The sequence below is a fragment of the Anticarsia gemmatalis genome, chromosome 13 (genome assembly GCF_050436995.1).
Source record: "Anticarsia gemmatalis isolate Benzon Research Colony breed Stoneville strain chromosome 13, ilAntGemm2 primary, whole genome shotgun sequence".
NCBI lineage: Eukaryota > Metazoa > Arthropoda > Insecta > Lepidoptera > Erebidae > Anticarsia > Anticarsia gemmatalis.
In genome coordinates, this window is record NC_134757.1 from 3,137,415 (window position 1) to 3,161,701 (window position 24,287).

The window sequence follows — 24,287 nt, forward strand, 5'->3', positions numbered from 1 at the left end:
AAACTGTTGTTAATATTAATAATTTATAAATTAAGTTCCTCTTGTAAAACTGAAGTAAATTGTGATTTATTTTTATCAGCGTTGACTTTTAATCGTTGTCTAAGCACTGGTTTTCAAACGCTCGCTTTCATGTCACTGTCAAAAGTGTCGAACAACAAAAACAGTGCGGGACTGGCCAAAGTGCAAACAAAGTTTTGTATCTGAATATTATTAAATTCGCGGCAATAATGACTCTAAAATTATATTACGATTTGATGTCACAGCCCTCTAGAGCTCTATATATTTTACTGAAAAGCATAAAGTATGATTTCGAGCCGAAATACGTGGATTTACGTAAAGGTAAGTTTTATCTCACATGCTAACTTTTATTTGAATGATAAAGTTATCTTATTTTAATTTTACCTTGAAAAGTTATGTTAAGACAGTAATACAGGAAATGAGATTTCGGTGTGTGAATTTTGTTGCTTTAATTTGTGTATATTACTATTTATCTAATATTTTTCAGCTGAACATTATTCAGAAGATTTCACCGCGATAAATAGGTTACAAAGAGTCCCCGTAATTGACCACAATGGCTTTATCTTAACTGAGAGGTAATTAAAACTTTTTATTACTTTCTTAATAATTCACACATTTAATTAAAGCCTTGAAAAAAAAAAATAATTCATAACCATTTTGGAATTGACCTTTTGACCACCACATATCTTTAATAAATGGACTTAGATAACAAAAAAACATATGTACCAATATAATATTATTATTGTTAGAAACAAAGTTAATTTATTGTAAACATAATATATTTTATAGCTGTTATGAGCTACAATTAGGACAATTTATAGATGATAAGATGTTGCAAATAATCAAATGTAGCACATTTTGTTAAAGTGTCTGAATAATTATAATAATAAAATGTCCTGATGAGCACATGAATTTATTTTAAATGCCTGTATTATTTATATGTTACTAGCTGACCTGCGCAACTTTGCTTGCATCAAATAAGGGAGAATGGGTCATATTTTTCCCCGTTTTTGTATTTTTTTTTACTGGTACTCTGCTCCTGTTGGTCACAGCATGATCTATTATAGCCTTCCTCAATAAATAGGCTATCCAACAGTAATATATTTTTTCAATTCGCACCAGTAGTTCCTGAGATTAGCGAGTTCAAACAAACAAACTTTTCAGCTTTATAATATTATTTATATGTTATGATGATAGAGTCCCTCAGTTCTCTGGCATTTCCTGCCTACATCCCCTGAATTTATTTTATGCTTTCTGCAATGTGGCATGTTCCTAAATAAAGTTATATAGTGCAAGCTACATAGATGAATTATTTAGTTTATAGTCAAAACTATCCGTTACCATGCCAGTTTAAAGTAAATAGCTTATTCTCATTCTTAACTTAATGATATGGCTTATGTTACAACCCTTCATAAGACCCAATGGCAAGCTGAAATTCCTGTGAAATACTAAAGGATATCTATCCATCAGCTGTTATATAATATTTTTTTTATGTTTTAGTGTGGCAATACTTAAATACCTATCCAGAGAGAACATAATACCGGAAAGCTTGTACCCAAAAGATTCAAAGTTACAGGCAAGAGTTGAGGAATTTCTAGAATGGCAACACACGGGGCTCCGACTTCACTGTGCTATGTATTTCAGAGTCAAGGTATAAATCTATTTCATGTATGTTCATGTGTACAAGTAACACATTTATTTTAATAACAGTATCCAAGCCATGAAATTTGCAGTCACTAGAGAATATTACAAGCAATACTGGTAAGAGATCTATCAGGATGCTCCGGGGATAAAAATCCTTTCATATGCTAAGATCCTACTTTAGTCTGTGCTGATATGATTATACTACAGTTCATATTTATATGCTCTCAACATTCACATCAGAACAAGGCTTCAGTCGTTTACTATATTATTGCAAGCTCAATAAAACTGAAAACCTAGATCCACCATAGAAAATTCATCTTGCAGTACACTCCAATGTAGTTAAATCAATTATTCTACAGACATTCCATTACTAAAAACACAGCAGTTTTGGCAATAATAAAGTAACATACAGCAATCATCATCAAATCAATTCTGAAATTAAATACTCTTTTCACAGTACATGGATCCTATCCTGTTCAACAAGCCAGTTGACCCAAGGTCTGTAGCAGGTTACGAGAGTCGCATGGAGTTCGCACTGACTGAGTTTGATACCAAGTGGCTTGGACGAGGAACTGACTTTATTGTGGGAAATAAGCCAACAGTTGCTGATTTGTTAGCAGCTTGTGAGCTGGAGCAACCTAGTAAGTGTTTAAAGTTTAACTTTTTTAAATAAGTATATTTTACCTAGATTTCGAAAGTTTTAGGGCTTGATAAATGTATAGGTATAGGTAGGCCTCTACGGCTGTACAAGCCGATCGCTATCTACATAACACCTAACTGAATCCTAAGGTGCTTTCTTAACAGAAATACCTGATAACTTATCACTTTCTTATCAGGCGTATATTTTTGTTACTATTTAAGGGTTATTTTGTCTATAGCAGAGGAAATTATTTTACCTAAAACTGGCTATAAAGATACGTTTTAAATGTTAGTAAAACTAATTTTCCTGGCTTAAACCTTCGTACTCACTTTTGATACACAGAACCGAGGCGCGAGCTACAAAAACAGCGCAACGCCATCTATCGAGCTTAAGTGTAAACTTTATACGATGTAAAACATTTTATTTGCAGTATTCATAATGCATTTTAAATTTTGAATGCTTATTAAGCTATATTCTATTCAATCTGAGCAAGTTTTTAGCAGTTACTTATGCCGCATTAAGGAGACTCAATGACAGGTAGTAATTTTTTTGGTATTTTAGCATCTTTGACCGATTAACGTCGATTCTTAGTAGGAACAGGGCTAGTAAAGGGTCAACATTTACCCCCGGTTTCTGAGGTACATTTGGCGGTAGTTTATCTATTCAATAGCGTTTAAAACATATTAAAAAAAGCTATGGAATAGATAAACTACCGCTTAATGTACTCAGAAACCGGGGGTTACTGAACATACTAATATAAATGCATTGTTTTAGGGATGGCAGGTTTCGACCCCGCAAAGTTCAAGAACATTGCTGTCTGGTGGAAGAAAGTACACGAACATTTCAACCCCTATTACGACGAGGGCCACATCGTTGTCAACAAAATTATCAAAAAACAATCCAAAGTGCAGTCTAAAGTTTAGTTTATAAGATTTAAATTTATTTGTGATATTTTTCTTCCGAATTTTTTGCCGTTATTCGTTATTTCAACTCTTTGCAATATTTGGGGAGGTGTTTCTAATATAAAGTGTATAAATATCAAAGAAATATAAATAAATACGTTACTTTTTTTATTGCTCAAATTGGTCGCAAATTCTGCGCATTAAAAATAAACGCATTTTCTAAAAAGGATGCTTAGTACTTACAACTTGCTACTAGATGGCGTTAGGCGTTGCATTTTCATCCTATATGCCTGATTCTACAAACTACGGGCGGCCATCAATTCGACCAATCTTAAATTTTAAAAAAAGATTTTAACTGCATTTAAATTCAAGATGGCGCGCTATTCTTTTACAATCTGTAAAAAAAACGTTGTGTGTTCATTTTTATTTATTATAAATAATATAATTATGTATAATACGCATAAATAAGGATGTTTTTATATATTTTATATCGTTATATGCATCGCATAATATATTTTTAAGTGGTATAATTATTCAATTGTATATTTTCCGTAATTATTGGTGTTCAAGGTATTCTATTATAAGTATTTTGCATTGGTGTATGTGAATATATCTTGAGATTATATTATTAATGTGCAATAAAATATTTTTTTACTATATATTGCCTTTTACTTTAAATTGTTTAATAATTTGAGACAAACTAAAACTATTCTTAACGAAAGACGAAAGGACGTCAGAGTAGTGATATGATAATTGAGACGTGAGTTTGTAATAAACCAATTTTTCTGGAATTCTGGTCTGGCTGCAAGTTGTGTTTGTATTTTTCTTTATCAGATCAACTTACAAAATTGAGAAGCTAATAATTTCTATTAATTCCGATCGTAACCATGTGTACCAATTACGAATATATGCATACGCACACAATATCACGCCTTTAATACCCGGAAGTGTTACTTACCATTTACTGGATCGTTATGTAACTCCGAGCTACCATTGAGAAATATTCTAAACTAGCTGACCCGCGCAACTTCGCTTGCGTCACATTAGAGAGAATGGAAGAAATTTTTTCCGGTCTTTGTAACATTTTTTACTGGTACTCTGCTCCTATTGGTCGTAACGTGATGATATATAGCCTATAGCCTTCCTCTCAAAAATTCTTTCAGTGTTAGATAAATGGACTATCTAACACTGAAAGACTTTTTTAAATCGGACCAGTAGTTTCTGAGATTAGCGTTCAGACAAACAAACAAACAAACTCTTCAGCTTTATAATATTAGTATAGATTAAATAAACATTAGAAAATACCATATACTTCACTACAAGACGACTCCCGCACTAAGAATTGCTCTTGTGTCGCGGGGACTTTTACAAACATACAAACAACGGACACAAAGCACAACCAGACCCGAAACAATTATTTGTGGATCGCACAAATTATTGTTCTGTGTGGGAATCGAACTCATGACCTCCCTACGCAATGGTATCGACTTGGTCGCTTAAACCACTGCGCTACGGAGGCGGAACCTATAAACGCCATTCAAAAATATGTGTTTCCTACGTGTGTATGTCTTTAGGTGATGCAGCGGCCGACGGTGTTACAATAGCCTACACACTAGAAAAGCACTCTCACTCGCCGCTTTGAGCTTGAAACTAACGATAGACCTTAAAATATAGGTGTTGCCAAACAACTTGAACTTAAGTAGAAGTTTTAGAAAGCAAACTGAAAGTAGATCGGTAGACTCGGTGCAGAGGACTCTCGATCGAAACGCATTTATTTGTCCTATCCATCGCGTCCGTAATTAATTTTAAACAGATCTAAAGCTTATGGATAAATGTCGGGTATCGTATGCAATAGAAAATTTTATAAAAGCAGTTGTTAAATTCTTATTAGATAAGTTAACTGATGCTTGTTCAGAAGCGGTGGAGTCGGTAATAAGTACTAATAAGTTTTGGTGTAGAATAGGTACATGAGGAATTAAGCGATTTTCTGCAGTAGATACTTAGGTGCCTATTTGTGGCCTTTATGGGTACCGACGTAGGTACTTAAGAATGGAATTTTTAAGACAACATCTGCATACTTCACGTACTTAAATAATCTCGCAAATAGCATGAAACATCAGTTAACACAACGAATTACACCCTAAATCTACTATTATCGTCCAACAACTTAGCAGAAAGCTTGACAGCTACTCTGTTCCCTACAGCAGGTTTCCCGGCTAACGTAAGTATACAAAAAACAGAATTTAGAACTTCGTTGACCCGCTTAAGCAGCTGATGGTGGTATACACAATTATTACTTATAATCTTGATAATTCGTGCATGTGCAGTCTCTGGTTAGTTGGTAGTTGATCATTCAAATATTTGTTTCGTGAGGGAATCAAAACAATGATCTCGCGAACTGTGCAAGATTAATCGCTGTAAATCGGACATTGACTATACCATTATTCCTAACGTTACAAGCATTATCTTGATATAAGTTACTTAATTATAATATTAGTCGGGTTTAGCATACTCACATTAACTAGCCCACCTCCTCAACTCTGCTTTCACAAAGATTCATTCCCCTATTTCAGTCACTAGGGCGTAGAGTTTTGTCAAACTATAGAGGTCTATCTCTGATCCCCGTCTTGCTCTTAACTCCATTTTAAATCGGCCTATTGGTTATTGCATGATAGAGTAGTAAATATACTTGCTGGATGCAAGTTTAAAGTGGTCATCTCGCCGCAATAACCGTAGCGCAGCGTCTGGTGCGTTCGAATCCTATCCAGCACAAGTATCTGCTCTGAGTCAGGTTGTAAATTTATCTATACATATAACGTTGTAGTGTGTGTCGCATCTCTCTCCTATATATGTACTACTTAGTTTGTAAGCTATTGACACATTATACGTTTGGTGTTACAACAAGACACTCGTTTCTATATCGATCCATTACAACCAACAGCACAAAGTGTCGCATAGTACCTACCAAATTTCAAACAGTTTATACCTATTGTAAAAGTATGTTACCACAAAGGCAAGGTTTCCTCATCCACGAGTGGAGAACAGCTAAGTCGTAAATTACTTGGACCAGTGTCAGTTGCTCCGCCCACATCAAACACAGACCGTCCTCTTGGTAGCTAAACTATTGTCATATTTGGCAGGGTTAAGACATTCAGAGCCGGTTTTAATGTATATGAATAAGTGGTATGAGTAATCAGTAGATGATAGTCAGCAAATGTGTTATGAAAACTGTCAAAATTCCGCCCGGTAAGCTGTCCTAGACTTACCCATTCAGAAATGGTGAAATCGGGGCTTCATATCATAGCTAAAAATATGTGTAAAGAAGACGTCTCCCGCACTAAGAATAGCTATTAAATTACTGTTATTTATTAATTGTATTGCGAAATATTTTACTAACATACAGATAACAGATACAAAGTACAACTGGACCCGTAATAACTATTATTAAATCATTAAACCGCATTATTAGATTAATTTTAGATCACACATAAATACCTACACACAATAAAAAGTCCCACAGAGGTAGGTTACCAAGGCATGCCACTTTCTACGTTTCCTGCAAACATCTTTTGATTCATTCATATCCATATATGCATTTTGTCATACAGGTTTGCCGATAACGAGTACCTCTCCACTTAGAGCACTCTTCGGTCATAAGATCATTAAGTCAAAAGACATGAAGATACAGTGAAGGTTTAACTTAGAATTGTTTTAAATTGGTTTACTAATTGATTATTGAATCACTGAGTGCTATCGCAGATTTGAATATTTCTTAATGGGAGAGGCATAAAAGCCGCGCAAGACATCTCGGATTCGAATCCTGGGTCGGGATAAAGGTCTTTTTTGAGATTTTCTGTTAGGAATTTTAGGTTGTAGACCTCCTTGCCTCGGAGAGCACGTAAAGCCGATTCTGCGCCTGATGATTCACTGGTCGTGTCGGTTATCCGTCCCACCAGGTTATGAGAGTGAAGGAATAGAGAGTGTTCTTGTGTTTTGTGCACACACTTGGACACAAGAAACAAACCTGCACCGTTAGCCAGTTTCAATGAAAAGCCGCCTTTTGGCGAGGAGGACATTATTGCCGACGTATTACGTATTGCCGAAACTACATAAGAATAATTTTATTAGAGTAGTGGCATATTTATGCTACATTAAGATGTAACGGTAAACGGTAAGGTAAACGGTACTACGGTACTAAGGTACCGTAGTACCGTTGTAGCATATTTATACAATTACTCGAATTCAAGAAAAAAACGTATATTATTAGCGTTCTAACTACAGCACTTTGAATTCGAATAAAGAGTTTTTGGTACCAGTATAAGACAAGTAGAAGATTATTGTCTATGTTCATACAATAGCTGCTGTCAGCTGCATCAAGAGCAATATCGTTCGTTTACAACCCCAAAGAACGAGAGTAGGTATAGGCCAGTTTCAGGACTGATGGGCAGTGATGGTTAAGCCTCGAATATCCCACCAGGTGAGATTTTATCTATTATTTTTATACAATGCTGTCACTTTGTCTGTGACCCTTTAATCAAAATCGGTTCAGTCTTTTTGGCATGAATAAGTCATGTACGTACATTTTTACCAAGGGATTTTTTTCATGCGGATGTAGTTGCAGATGTTAGATTGTAGGTAATAAAATAAATATTCTTATGCCTGTTATATAATTTTCTTACTTTTTTATGTTTTTCTACCGCGAATGGTTGAACCTATGTCAGTTTTGGTTTCGTTCCCTGGCCAGTTCAGAGACTGCTTTTCGGTCATAGTTATATTATAGTTACATTATATTATAGTAAAATTCGCGTGAATATATTACTATAGTGATATAAAAAGCTTTATAGCTTAAATTTCAATAACGAATACAGAGAACCCTTCTCGTGAAACTTGCTTTTGTTCGGTGAAAATGGACATGTAGCTTACAAATAAATTGAAATGGAAATACACATTTCGATATTCAGATTTTTCTTTGTTAACGTTCCTGGAATATTTAGTTTAATTTATATAACATTCTATGTATGTAAAATACAAAATAGACATAAGATTTATTTTGTAAGTGGCCACGCCCTGTTCTGTGATTGGCTGGGGAAATAAGGGGTGGTGCCGTAGTGCCGTGCTCCCCTCGCACCCCGACGTTTCTTCAGGCTCTCTCACCCTCCCAGCCTTCAGTTCACGTTGAACGTTGGCTCCGGAAGGACGCCAACATCGCGAACCCTCTAAACTCCGAAAAGTTTTCAAATAAGACATTCGACTTAAAATTTAAATTTTCAAACTTTATTTTTGTTTTTTTTTTAAGTAAAATTACTGTTTTATTATTCGGTTTCTAAGAAAAAAATCAAAGTGATTCGAATCGATAGTCCCGACGTTCTTTTTTGTTTTCTTATATTATTTTGTATGTCATTTTTATTAATAATGATAGCGTTATTAATTCTTATATTAATCACACTTTTAAGAGGTTACTCAGAGTTGTGATGAGTGTATCATCATTTTCTTAAAATTGCGATGTTTCCCCGTTTTCTGTGACTACGGTACTACTTCAGTGTTACACAGGTGTACCTTCTAGTGGTGCATAAATATAAGAGTGGCTAAGTTTATTAAATATCTTTGAATATAAATTAGGCAAGATGTATTCGTTTGAAGATATTATGAAAGAGCACGAATCACAGGCCTCCAGGCGGACCTCCAAGGCCCCAAGAGGAAAATCTACCAGAGGGTAAGATATTCCAACATTTTTTATCACTTTACACTTAGTATGAATACTTTACTAACTATAAGGAATTATTTATAGATCAACACGAGGAAGAGGCCGTCCGAGGCGACAGCCAATTGAGACGCCACAAATACATAACGAAAATTTTAATTATGGAACAGAGCTATTTCATGTTCCGAAACCGTAAGTAAAACATAGTGATTTAAATTTAGAACATGGAGGACAATCTGTGGTACAAATGTTTTATTTTTTACTAATGTTTTGTTTTCTTAGAACAATGGCCTCTGAGCTGTACTCATGCCGTTACATGCGGCCTGATAGCGGTCACCATCGAACTTACTCCGGACCACGGTAAGATTTTTTTACTTTTTAAACTTTTTTTAAATAGTTTGTTAAACTTACATATTTTGGCTACTGAGCATTCTTTTTTTTAACTGTAGAACCCGCCTGAGGGCAGCCGAATACGCAGTCCAAATGCCTGGACCAAATGGTTACTACGGTTGTCACCAAACAAAGTAAGTTTACCATTTATAATTTAGGTTAACATTCATTTCAGTATTATTTACTTATAATAACATTTTTTTTGTTGATATCAAAGGAATACGGAAGAGAATCCGGTGGCAAATCTTGAAGAAATGGCTCGCTGTCCGACCCCCAGCGCAAGGCGCAGTGCATCGTATAAATCAAAATGTACAACATCACACCTAAAAACAACATATACTCCTACGTACACTTCAGAGTAAGTATTACTTTGTAATACATATAATGTATGAAGTTTTTACTACATTTACTTATTGTTTTTTTCTTATGTTACAGTCAAATGACCCAAGCCTATAGCAACCAATTGTTATACCCCAACATGATGGGTGTTACGCAAGATGTTAGGCCGCAGCATCCGCCGGCTGCGCAGCCGCAGCCTCCGCCGCGGGTGCCCCGCACCCGAAGTACTATATCCGTACCCGATCAGCTACCACAGCTCGCAGCTATATCCAGGTAACTTAAGAAAATAAATTCATAAATTATGTTACTTACGTACCAATTTTTACTACACATTGCTTTTTTGTTTACAGTCCGCAGCAGCATAGCACTAAACATAGTGTTTCATCGCCGATGGATGGATGGCAGGGAAATAATTTGCATATACAGCGCAGTAGCGCTCCCGTGACGCGCAGTCACACTGCGCAACAAAGTCAACAGACAATCCAAACTCCGCCGTCACCAAAAGTACCTGTTGATCCGCTTAAAGAAGATCGAGGGACACAAACCAGTAATACAAAAAGAAACATCAAACTAAAAGACGTTGAAATAAATCTAATAACGACCATAAGACATTTAAAAATAAAGATCTCTAACTTGAATGTTATGTGCGAGGACGGCGATTATACCGTGACGTACGAAGAGCCAAAGAAGTCTAAGAAGCCTGAAGCTAATAAAGAGGTTGATCTTGCCACTATTCGAGCTCAAAGTTTTGTGATGGTTACTGGCGTTGTGCATGCAATTGCGAAGCAATACGCTAAACCTAAGTTACTACCGACTCCAAAGGAGGCCGATGTCCCACCAAACATGTCAGCTGATGTGCCGCCTTCAGCCAAATTACATACAGAAAACCAAAAGCCAGAAGCACAAGCAAATATTAAACGGCAGGTATGTAAAAGGAAGATAACTATTTATTTGACAATTACAAGAATATGCAAAGTACTCATTTAAAATTATTGTTCGCAGGCAAAGATGTCGCAACCGCAGCCTGCGCCGTCAGCATCACAGAATTTTCCGATCCCTAGCATCGTAACTGAAAATAATAATTACAATGCTTTTATGTGCCCTCAGCACCCACAGTGCGCACAACACGCGCATTACGCACATTACGCACAAGCGCATCACGCTCAGCCCGCTCAGCATCCTATGCAGCCAAACATAAATAACATATATGAATATTCACAGTTCTTACGTTCCGTAAGAAATTTTTCTCAAGAGGCAACTGAACAGTTTCCCAATATGTATAATGGATACGGCTGGTCTTAAAATTGAATTATTTCATAACAAGCGAATTATCTTGATCGATGTTTGTACACGATGAAATTGTTTAGGAGAGTTAAACAACAAAGAAAATTCATATTGTTGAAATAATACTTTACTGCTTTGATTTTTCAGGACAATAGGCGTGACGGAAATCAACGACACACTCATTGTTAATACACCTGTCTAGTTCAAAATTAAAAGATCGATCTGTGTATTGGAAGCTTTACAAAATTACAGAATAAATGTACATCTAATACTCAGACGAAATTTTTAAACTCATTGTTTGAGAGTGTTTATAGTTCAAATAAATTAGAAAACTTATAACGTTATTCAAAGATCAATATTTTATAAACGTCTATTAAACTATATTCTATGATATATTTATTTGGGTTATTCCACTTAACTCCAAAAAAACGTTCCACTTTAACTCCAAAACAGTTTTAATAAATATTTTATTTAAATATAATTCATTCCACTTTAACTCCAAGAAATCAGCAGAAGTAGAGTCAGCAGCTTAAAATATTTAGCCATACGGAGGACATGGATGCAGAGGGAGCAGTTCGAGTCGCTGTGCTGTCATCGATTTCGAACAAGCTACGATTAATGCCCTAACGACTTGTTTCCCATCAATAATAATTAAGGGATGTAATTTTCACTTCCGACAGGCGTTGATAAAAAATTCAAAAAGATTTGATCTATCCTCACAAGATGAAAAAGATCATGTAGCAAGGTGTGCCGCATTGGCGCACTTACCAAATGAAGATGTAGTTGATGGTTGGTTGGCGATAATGGAAGTGGCGCCTGACAACCAAAAAGTCACTAATTTTAATAATTATTTTGTCGAAAATTGGTTAGATAACAAAAATGTGCCAACAAGTATTTGGAATTGTTCGGGTGAGCGCCACCGCACTATAAATTAAGTGGAAGCATGGCACCGAAGGCTCAATAATGAAATAAAAAAAAAACCTAGGCTGCTAGAGCTTTTGTACAAATTAATGGAAGAAGCACAATACTTCAACAATTATCGCAAACCAGTCCTTCGTAAGCGCCAATCAATAAATAGAGATTTGAAATTAGAAATTGAAATTAAAAAATACGAAACGGGTAATTCGAATTTGATTGAGATCATTAATAACTTAAAAAACATATGAAATATAAAAACCCGTGATTTATATTACTTTAGCTAAGTAAAAAATTCTGATTAGAAGTTGTGATAATACATTTAAAAATTCCAGTCCAGAACATCCCAGTCACTAGGCTCCAAAAAATAAATAAATCCTTCAGAGGTCAGTGTGTGCGATTCTACAATAAAATCCCGAGTGAAATTCAAAATTTAAGTCTCAATAAATTTAAGTTATTAGTTAAAAGTAATTTATGTCGTAAGGGATATTATACTATTAAAGATTATTTAGATGATAACATAGCTTGGGACTGTGCTGCTTCTACCAAGTCTATTTCAAAATAATGTATTACAATTTGATATTATGACATTGTTATTCATTTATTATGACATTGTTATTAATTTGTTATATTTCATTATTATGACATTGTAATTAATTTGGAAATATTGACATTTAAAAAGAGCAAGCCGTGAGTTTCTTGCCGTTACTTCTCACGAGCAACAGCTTTTCCAAAATCCGGTGGTAGATAAAAAATATTTTGACGATTTCAAATACTTGTTAAAGTTTATGAAATAAAGAATATTTGACTTTGACTTTGACTTTGAATATAAGAATATAGGTATATTATGTTAAAAAACTTATATCTTATACATTAAAACCTGCACTATTTATTTTATGTTAACTTAGCTAAGTAAGAAATTTAATTTTTATTTAGAACTTTATTCTAATATAACAGCTTAATCCCGTCCTTGACTTTCAATCTTTTCACCAGGATAGCACTTTTGATCCTACGGTGTTCGTTTTTGAGGACGATGAACTGACTAACCTAATTATAATAACTTAAATCAAAATTACTGGTTTGTGAAAAATTACTAGGACGTTTGGTATATGGGCTTACACCAAAATATCGTCAAGATATAATTTTTGCTGCTGACTCTACAAAAACTCTTTTGGAGTTAAGTGGAATTGATGTAGGGAAATATTTCTATCTGTAAATTATTTTTTTTTATTGCTTTGGAGTCAAAGTGGAAATAATGTATGGGATGTTAAAGTTTAGAGAACAATGGATTTGGAGTTAAGTGGCATAACCCATTTATTTTTGTAAACTAAGGTTTTGAAAGCTGAAGCATTGATGCTACTAAATAATAATACATTTTCATAGATGTAAGGATAATATTTATAGTATTCATTTATTCATCAGTGTGAGTGTATAATATAGTAAACTGCGAAAGCATTTTGTTAGCTGACAAAATGTTTTAAAAAATTGGTAGTGTTAGAAGTAGCGGCAAAAATATATTTGTTCCGACATTTTACTCTGCGTAGATATTTAGATAATGTACTTTCTAGAACTTTCTGCTAGCGCTTAGTATATAAGTAAACAGCAAACGTAAAATATCATATTTCTATAGTCTCTTAGTAGTAAATGAGAGTTGTGAGTTTATATTTCTGATTTGATTGTGGAAGTGAGGCCGGGCGACTTATAATCGTAGTCTTCTTCTTATCGTATGGTTAGTGGTCAACCTAGAGTCAAAGTTGTTCAAGCCGCCCAAAGGTTTTTAACGTGGCTAAACGACTGTTATCTTTTTGACTTTTGACTACAACCGGGACCGACTTTTTACGTGCCCTTCGAAGTACGGAGCCGCCCAGTTTAAATACCACTATGCGGTCACCCATCTACGGAATGACCGCGCCAAAGTTTGCTTAACCCACAGATCGTTTACCGACCGGTGAGCGCAACTGGCTATGGGCGGCTCATAATCGTAGTAACATCTGGTCTAGTCTTCAGGAAGGAGATTAGGTTTCGTTGATGAAACTCACAGACTTTCACATTTGGGGCGCGGTTCCATTAACTAGCTATTGTTTGACATTTTGGTTTGAACTACTACCGAATAGTATCAAACCAGCATAAAAATTTGGAACTTTAATGTAATCTGGTAGTAGCTGAGCTTCAGTTTAGAATTTTTTGTGATTAAAACAACCGAATACGTAACTAACTAAATAATCTTTTTCGTTGTTACCTGGAAAATCAAATTGCAGTTTTATTGTTGTATAATATTTAAATATCTGCTAGACGCTAAGTAATTAGGCTTTTTAACCGCGTCCTTCATTTATAAACGTAGTATTAATATAAGAAGTGTATGTATTCGTATCTTACCCCCTGGTAGTATTAAGGGGATGAATTTTCTTGAGTTATGGCTATGCAGGGTAATTGCAGTAGTCTGTACATACGTTGGATCGCATCCTTTAAATATTTAGATAGCAAACTAAAATTAATATTGTAGATCATTCAAAATTAAGTCATTTAGATATTGTCATACGATCATCAATCATATATTTCAAATAACTGTCAAAAATAATATTGCGAGAAAACCTGCATATCCAAAACATCATTATAATGTACTTAGACGTAGTTGTGTATAGTTAATAAATATAATCATTGTATACTTAGTAAGGCGTCTCAGGTTAGTTGTGACGTAAGATATTGGTGTAATTGAAGCATTGTTGGTACTTGTCTAATATGGGGTTATAGGATGATGGAAATGGGAATCGCTAGAGACGATAGTCCAACGACAAACCAACTTTTGCGGTTAAGTGGGAACGTTTGTAGACTTGATGAAAGTTAAGGCTTGCTACACTCATATTTGGTTCGGCACGGCACAATAAAACCGACTCGACTCACTTGTTCGGCTTGTGCCGATCGGAATCATCTATAGTCATATTCGGATTTGCCGCCCGGGTAGGCTGTTTTACGCCGAATTGAATGCATAGTTTCTTCATTAGTCTACAAAATGAAGTGCTCTTAGCTTAGTCCGTATAGAACTTAGATATGCTAAAGATTGTAGAGTGTGGTAGAATTCGTAATTATTCTAAATTTAATAGCCTTCTTATAATAAGTCTTTATTGTAATCAAATTCTCTAGTATTTATATTCCAAAATATTCATGTCTATAAACTTAATAGTAAGTAATAGAATAAGATTTTTTTCTCATCACTAAGTAGTTTGAAATAAATGTAATTCCGATCTCATATTAAAAAAAAAAACAAAAAAAAAATATGCAAAAATTGTAAAATAAAAAAAAATAAATGTTGTGGTAGAGTATTTTGGTGTTTTATTAACCTTTGAATATCCCTCTTGCTTTGCGCCGCAGACCTCTTACATAAAGTAAAAGAGAGCCTTAAATGTAAGGCTTACGACTGATAGAGGTATATACAATTCAAGATTTAGAACAATAGTAACTTCTGTAGCTGACGATGGCCTGTTTGATACAGCTACTTTATTTTTCGAAAAACTCATATCATTGATTATAATCTCGATAAATCGTGCATGTCAAGGCTCTCTACTAAGTAGCCGGGTCTTTAAGCCTGTTTCCATTTTTCAGGCTATATAGTCAATAATAGTAATGCTGTGAAATTTGCCAAAATTTTGTAATTTCGTCATGAAGAAGAAGGAATCAGGCAAATAGGAAGAATTACTAACGGATAGGCAGATAACCAGACGTTGAACTTCTTTCGAATAAAATAAATAGATACCTATGACTTTACCACTATCTAACACACAGTGGGAGTAGCTACTGGGGCCTTTGTGCAAAACTAACAGGCCCTTTACACCTTAACTACAAGATAAAATTTATAAAAACAGTGTTCTTTTTTTATTAAGGTCCGGGGCCTATAGCCATACCGTAGCTAGGCCATCGACTAACAAATAGATATTATCTAATGCATAGAGATATCATATTAAAATTACTTTTGTAGAGATCTTTAGCACGAGTATTTGTTCTAAGCCTGGTTGTAAATTTATCTATATAAGTACATATGTATATCGAAGTATATAAATATGTTCATATTGTTATCATAGTACAAGCTCTGCTTAGTTGGGTACCAAAAACCCGTGTGTGAGTTTTCCAATGATATTTATTTATTTATTTAAAAGTATACATATACCCGCACAATACTCCTTACTGGATATATCTCTCGGGTAGTTTGTGTGTTGCTTCACTATTCGTAGTTGAAAGTGCATTCACGTGGACCGCCGTGGTAGACCGCTTTTGTGTGTAGGATTCTACCGCATACATTAAATGCAGTGAATGCTCCACGTAGATCTACGAATAACTAACGCTAGACCGGCCGCTTTGTGCACGAGGCCTAATGTTAGAAAATGTAAACCTAGAATACACAGAAATTTATTTTTGCTAATATCAAAATCCGGTAAAAAATTGAAATTGGGACTTGACTTTCTATTCGTAAACAATATAATTAAAAAAATGAACTATAATCTGACAGTGTCCCTAACTAAAATACTGTTTTTCTGAAAACTTTCTAAGTCTCCCACGTAGTTAGTGTATGAAATAGTAACAAATATATTGCAGTATATATGGATAAATAGTGTGGATAGGCAAATCATAATCTGAAAAAAGAATAAAAATATTTCTTTTTTATCTTCACCGAAACTGAATCTAATTGGAAAGTTATAAACTGAAAGAAGGTTTAAAAATACAAATATATCTTTACCGTCACTGTACCTTACTTAAACATTATAAAGATATTATTTTCTACTTTCTACGTTGTATGTAGATCTTTTCGCCATCTCTAGTTTTTTTTAATAACCATTCTATAAACATCTTTACTATAGCTAGTACCTGTTCATCGTAAATTAAAACATAACATAAATACGAAATAAAAGAAAGTGCGGATTGGGGAGTTTTGCATGCCCTCAATAAACGTTTTAAACAAAAAGAGGAATTATTTTCATAAAATGTATTTTACATATATCATTACAAAATCATCTCTCGCACTACGAATTGCTCTTGAGTCGAGGGGTCTTTTACATAAAAACAAAACCTAATTAAACCTATCTATACTAATATTATAAAGCTGAAGAGTTTGTTTGTTTGTTTGTTTGTTTGTTTGAACGTGCTAATCTCAGGAACTACTGATCCGATTTGAAAAATTCTTTCAGTGTTAGATAGCCCATTTATCGAGGAAGGTTATAGACTATATATCATCACGCTACGACCAATAGGAGCAGAGTACGAGTAAAAAATGTTACAAAAACGGGGAAAAATTTCACCATTCTCTCTTATGTGACGCAAGCGAAGTTGCGCGGGTCAGCTAGTCAGTTATACAAAGCTTTAACATAACAATGCAACTCTATCATTAGAACTTTACCACGTTTAAACTTCAACACGGTCTAATTGAGCCCTAATCACTGCAAGGAATTGTGAGAAATGCCACCTGAATATACGAGGCCAGTAGTTGCTAATAGGTGCTCTACACACCACGTTGTGTAAGCGGATTGGACCACGAAGCACTTAGAGCTTTCGTACGTGGTTTCTGTGTTTTGAACACGCCTTATTGCTATAGAAATAAACAGAGTTTTGATTAATGAGTGGATGAAATTGGTATTGGATAGGCGAGCGTAGTAACGAATAAAATTAGCTGTATAAAGGGCTACGGTGGTGGAATTAGGCATGGTAATCATGATGAGTTATAAAACTGATGATAAAATACGTGTGTGAAAAATAAAATAAATTCATATTAATTTCTGATTGTTCACTACTCAAAACGTACCCCTTCAACTTATTTGTGCGATCCACAACTAATTGTTTCGGGTCTGGTTGTACTTTGTGTTCGTTGTTGTTGTAAAAGTGTATTTTTGTAAAAGTCCCCGCAACACAAGAGCAATTCTTATAACAGGAGCTGTCTTTAAAAAAAAACTCCGAACAACCACGCAACTAACCCATCCATTAAAAAGCTCAATAAATCGAACGATAAAGTTTAAAAAGCTGTTTATAAAAGCAGGGAAGTTGAGACAAAGTTGAGGTAGGCTGCCCTTGACCGTGACCGACTCAAGTAGGGGAGACGTCGGAGGGTAAAGTTATAAAATTACCCCAAATACCGAGGGGACTTCGGGGTTCATTTCGCTCCCCTCGAAACGTCGCAGGTATGATCGATTATGAGATATGCAAAATGGGGGCTTTGATTTTGAAACATTTTGCGTTTGTGTCTTGATTTTCTTACGGTATATTATGGTACATATTATGTACTAAATTTTCAAATTTGATGTAATTGTTAGAAATGTATGCCAAAGATAAGTTTTAAATAAGGTTTTCTATAATGCTGCAGTGGTACGGCCAGTACAGTAGTGAATTTGACAGCTGTTCATGAAGTCTCTTGGTAGATTTCCAGGTCGAGCAAAGCACTACAGGTTTTTTTCTAAATTATGTTAGTATGTTTCTACAGTTCTATAGTTTCTACAGTTCTACATCGCTAACAACTTGATGTCAGTGGCTGTATATTAGAGGTAGCCTTTCAGGTAAGTACTTAATTATGAAACAGAAGAAGCCAAAACGAATTAATATTGAATCAATAAATAGCATATTCTCCAGGTTTTTTTATAGAAAGGAATATAATAAAATATGTTTACTTGCGCTAAAGGTAGGTACATTATTCACATGGAACATATTACAAATTAGTATCCCTTTAAAGGTAGTATTTGTTTATTTTAATTATTTGCTATTGTTAAGTTTAAAGACACGAAAATCAATGCTGTGCTGCATGTGACTGCATTTTTAACGCAGTGGTTAAGTGGTGTCACCATGCCACAATAACCGCCGCACCATGTGTATGTGTCCTGTCATACTAAGCTACAAATTAAACAATAAAGCATGAATTTACAAAAAAGCCTACATTAAAGATAACTATAATATAATTTAAGCATTGTACGACATATTTACTGAGTTATTATTATTTTAAAACGTTAACACCTACATGAACTATGCATTTATACAGTAAAACACATTAATACAAAATATTTACCCAAATAATGCATCATCATAAATTTCCGCTTCACTGTCTTCAGGTAACTTGCCCAGAAAACCGGCAGCAATTATTCTTCGACCGAAGAAAAAACCATCTAGTCAAGTGTCGCACTGATAAGTCGTCGTAAGAGGCCCTGGAATTATCTATGGTATATACTCGGACCCTACAACCCCATGGCGTCAAACCAAAACGGCAAAATCATGTTATCATTGATTTAGATTTTTTTGTACTCAATGTTTTGATACGCATCCGCGGTAAAAAGGAAAATCTCCTTTGAAAATATTCATCCTTTATTTGCATTGAAACGAAAATACTGTAATGTCACTACCAGCTCGCAGAACTAATCTTACTAATTAATTAGATACGACGCCATGGCAAAGGGGTTTGGTCGAACTACGGAATCTTTCATTTGCTTTGAAAATCACTGATGAACTTTGAAAGTTTTAATGAACTTCTAACGTAGAGCTAATCTTGTTCTAGACAACTCATTTCCACCTTTGTACAAACAATTAACCACAAATTAGCAAGACGAGACTCTTAATGCTTTCTTGAGCACTTATTAATTTCAAAGAAAGCAGAGAGTGTGTTACTGCGAGCTATTTAAGTTTTAAATTGTTTAATTACAGGAATTTCGAATTATTATGCTGTGTAGTACAAATGAATTGAAGCTATTTCACATATTACAATATCTCGATTAACGCCAAAAATTTGTTTCAATAACACGTTAATTTGAAGCACCTTAATCATGAACTAATTCAATGAACTCAGATCATATTTTCAAATACAAACACAGACGGATAAATTCAAATCAAACTGCATGTTAAACGTATAAGTGCTCTCAAAATCTTTTTCAATCACAGACTCAATGATTCGAAAAACATAATTTCCTACAAATCAATATGATCCGGTCGAGCGGGTTGATTTAATTTAGTTATTCGAACGCATTCAGTACGAGGTGTACGTGAGCTTGCCCGGGATGCGCTGAGCTCCGGTCGTTGCCATAGAGACAGACAGCGAATGCATCTCGCCCCGGGCAACACGTTTCAGCTCAGCGTTTTCCAACAAACAAACACAGTGTTCTGTGTCTGCAATTTACAACGACTTTGTGTGCGAAGTATTGAAGAACGCTCGGGAAATTTTATTAAAACTTGTTGTTGTTTATGCATCTGTAAGTTTGCATTGGAAACGTGATTCTTTTCAAGTTTATTTAGCTTAATAAACATGGTTGTCGAGACTAGTAAGCCCCTTCCTTGCAGAACTGTTCGTACTTAAAACTTTAGTGTCTGTGTTGTACTCAACTCAGACATCTGTTGGAAGTTTTCTCGCTCGCATGTTTATTTCCTTACAGAATTCGATTTAATAACGGTTGTATGGGTTTATGAGAAGTTTGAGTCCATTAGTTGATGTTAGGATTTATTCGAGCGAAATACCTATCTTGGAGGTAAATATCTATTCAGTTTGTGTAGATAATAGTACCTTGTGTTTAGACTGTATTTGTATGCTGTATTGGGATGTATATTAAACCGAAGAAAACATCTAGGTATACACACATGAGCTCTTGAACTGTTAATAACAAACTAGGCGTAGACTTGGTAAAGTTAAACTACATTTGGTACATACTGGATACGACTATCTGTCAATATAGTTCGTAATATACAGTTTACGTAATAGTCTTTAAAACGATATCAATATTAGTATAGTCAAGTGTACATGCATCCTTACATGAACGTAACTGTACTTAGATTTCTAATTGTGCCTCCAGGCACGCTTTGTCAGCAACATCGAAATCCAATTACCAATGTAGCGAAAAGGAAAAATCTCATCAGCACTCCTTTTCCACTGTGCATTTAATTTACAAATACCAAGAGAAAGAATAATTAACTGACTTAAATGCTTTTGAGTTTTTCAAATAGAAAATTTAAATAAAAAAATGGTAGGGACAAGTCTGTATGACTGCCATGTTGTGAGTCCATGTTTTGTGTTCCAACTTTCAACACAGGTTTTGCCGCGTGTCGGCTGTCTGATAATTGAGGTATCGCTGGGGTGTCCGGCAATCCGTCTGCTCGCATATTAAATGGGGAGGCCGCGTAAAATTGAACGTGTTTTTGTAATTTGTAGTTATAGTTCGATGAAGGGTTGGTTTTGATAAAACAGTTATTAAAGCTGGTAAGTACTTGCGTGTGTAGTTCCGTAATGAAATGTACCGTTGATAAGTGAATTCATAGCTTCATTGAAAGATTGTTTTGTCGATTGTCTGGTTTCTTCTTATTTTATCTTACGACTAGCTGACCCGCGCAACTTTGCTTGCGTCCAATAAGAGAGAATGTGTGAAAATTTTCCCCGTTTTCGTAACAATTTTCACTGGTACTCTGCTCCTATTGGTCGTAGCGTGATGATATAAAATATGCTTTTTTTTTCACGAAAAATATTCTTAAAATTATTTATCTCTTAATATAACGAAGTCGCGCTAATACATATCCGCCATTAAAACAGTTGCCATGACAACGAAATTTTGTTAATTTAATGTCATTATAATATTGATTATTCGCGACTTCGTTCGCCACCTGAATTTTCCTGGGAATTGCGTCATTTTCCCGGGGTAAAAAGTAGCCTATGTCCTTTCTCGGGTATCAAAGTATCTCCATACCAAATTTCAAGCAAATTGGTTCAGTAGTTTAGGCGTGATTGAGTAGCAGACAGACAGACAGACAGACAGACAGACAGAGTTACTTTCGCATTTATAATATTAGTATGGATTAAGTAGTTTATAAGACTAGGTATCATGAAATATTTTTCATTTATTAGTATTAACAAGTAAGTTTATAGCACTCTGTCGCATTGATTCTTACTTGCAATGATGGAATTGTATCTGTTATAAATTAATATTTACTTTACATTGTAGTAATTAATGGCGCAAGATACTACCAACTTAATTCATCTGTTGATACAAAATTATTTTAAAAAAATCCAAAATACACAGTGCAAAGGCCGTCAGCCCTATACGCCGTCCATAAGTGCTTTAAAGTTTAAACTATTTTACTACAAATAGTAAACATCAAAGGAAGCTTTTAGCGTTAACAGTTTAAGAAATTGATTTTATACGAACACTTTTACGTTATTGCTCACCACTTTTCATTTTAATCTAATATTTATAAGTCTTTTAAAATATACTGAGAAATATTTCCTTTGTGAATCTTTTCAATTTAGTGTAGTGTAGTCGCAAGTTCTATGTGACAATGAACGCTTTGTATGAGTTTATTTTTGTCCTATCCTGAAAACATATTAATCGAAGTACTTTCTTAATCGAAGTACTTCTCAATCACCGCCCGCGACTTCGTCCGCGTAAACTAAGGTTTTCTTGTTTTACGTTCCGCTCTTATAATCTATAGCGTGATAGTATATTACAGCCTACAGCCTTCTTCAATAAATGGAAAAATACTCTTTTAACTCGGATTAGTAGTTTTAAAATTATTTCTACAAGTAAGTATACATAAAGCTGTAGATTTATGTATTACTCGTTATATTGTGACTACGCTATTATATTAGGTACTTGTAACAATAGTCGTAAGTTGTATAAAATAAATAAAAAAAGATTAGCGCGTTTAAACAAACGAACTCTTCAGCATAATTATATTATTAGTATAGATATATAAAAAGCTTTTTTAAAAATCCCCGTTTCTGTCTGTGTAAAACTAAATCTATTTCAGCTAGAAATATTCTAGGTAGGATTAAAAAAGTTCAGTGGAATATTCGTTATTCAAAAATACAATTTCAAACGTTCGTTCCTTTGTTGGACTGGCCACGTGTGCAAAATAAAAAAAAAACAAATCCGTTTGGAGTGGAGAGAATAGAGATGTTATTGCGAATATTTTTGTTGATAGGTAACACTGACAGAGCTACCTAACTATGAGGGAGGTAGAGGTACACTTGGGTGCAAAAAAAAAAACCAGTATTGTAACTTTTCATGTTAGCGCAACTATTATTTCTGAGTACTGTCCTAACGGGAAAAAAAATTGTTGCGAATTATGTTTTCGTTTATGTCGATTGATTTTTGATTAAGTGGGTTTCTAATATATACTTATAAGTCTAATAATACGGATGATATGTATCTGAAAAGTCTGTAAAGAAGATACAAACCAGGTTCGCTACTTCCCAATATTTGTAAACTAAAGTAGAAGTTAATTAGTAATTATAAAATATTACAAAAGTATTGTAATTTCGTCGCACTTTTTTATAAGAAAATTGAAACATTTCAGCCTATTATATACCCAAAACGTCTGAGAAGTTAAAAACAATAATAACACAACTAAGTCCAAAATGAATTGTTTGTAAAAAAAAAACTAAACTTAATTAGTGATAATAAAAAATATCGTATTTTTTGTTCGCAAATTACAGAATGTGTCAATATTTATGCTCGTAAGTATAAAAGAAATCCAGTAGCCATTGTTTGTTGGAGTTCTCTGATTAATTGGTATCACATTACTACGTGTGTTGCGGAGATAATTGTCATAACAATGAGGGGATGAGCACATGGGGTGGGTACGAACTGCATAGGGTTCTAGAGATGAGAAAAGCAAAGCAGTATTACGTACCTAATTATGTTCTTTTATGGACATATTCTTCTTAAAATAAAACTTATATGTATCTTTTTCCCCAGAACATTTTATGATTCGATATATGTTTAGTAATAGTAGTTTGACGAATATCTTTCTAAAAAAACAAAATTATACTACAAGTTAATTATCTGATGATTATAAAGTCTTAGGACCAGTTTTTCACTTCACGTTCACTTTATATACTGAAAGATATTTAGAAATGGTGAAACCGAACATTAATCTGTTTAGTTGATGTTATAGCGGACACTTAAGCGTTTCTTATGTTCAAGAATTATTTAAAGTGGTAAGTAACTATTTAAATTGTAAAAAAGTTGGAAAACGATCAGAGTATCAAAGTAATTAAATAAAGAATTTATGAAAATAAATCACTGTTCAAAGTTCAAGTCCTGTCAAATGAAATAAGTCCAAGTTTTAATAGAATAAAAAATATATATTTAAATAGAAAAATAAAGCATAAAGCACTACGCTAAGTACTACGCGAAGTATTCCGCTGTAGTTGTAGCTTCTTTTTACAAATATTTTGCTACGTCGTAGCCGATCGTAGGAATTTGTAGCATCTTTGGAAATAGTTTGTTATTTCGTAGCTGATCGTAGGTATTCGTAGCCGCCTACGTGCGACGTGCTACGTTGCTACGAAAGTGTAAATGGTGAAATTTTTTATCGAACGTAAAGCTTTTATGTATAGTAGCGTAGTATTAGCGGGACTAGGATTTTTGGATTTGGCTCGATGTTTTGCTGGTTTGAACTTTGAAATGTCTGTAATATTATTATCATAATCAGTATGAGTGTGACACGAAAA

At 34.3% G+C, this 24,287-nt stretch overlaps 2 protein-coding genes across 2 annotated transcripts; both read left to right on the forward strand.

Annotated features, from left to right (window-relative positions):
- The first annotated feature begins 132 nt into the window (after window positions 1–132).
- LOC142977926 (glutathione S-transferase theta-1-like) lies at window positions 133–3,863 on the forward strand. The gene is made up of 5 exons (XM_076122056.1): window positions 133–339; window positions 506–593; window positions 1,519–1,669; window positions 2,120–2,303; window positions 3,077–3,863. Exons 1-5 carry the CDS (start codon window positions 228–230, stop codon window positions 3,223–3,225), a joined length of 684 nt encoding a protein of 227 aa, XP_075978171.1. The 5' UTR covers window positions 133–227; the 3' UTR covers window positions 3,226–3,863.
- Window positions 3,864–10,472: 6,609 nt separating this feature from the next.
- On the forward strand, window positions 10,473–11,087 carry LOC142977927 (uncharacterized). The gene is made up of 2 exons (XM_076122057.1): window positions 10,473–10,558; window positions 10,637–11,087. Exons 1-2 carry the CDS (start codon window positions 10,478–10,480, stop codon window positions 10,934–10,936), a joined length of 381 nt encoding a protein of 126 aa, XP_075978172.1. The 5' UTR covers window positions 10,473–10,477; the 3' UTR covers window positions 10,937–11,087.
- Window positions 11,088–24,287: the final 13,200 nt, after the last annotated feature.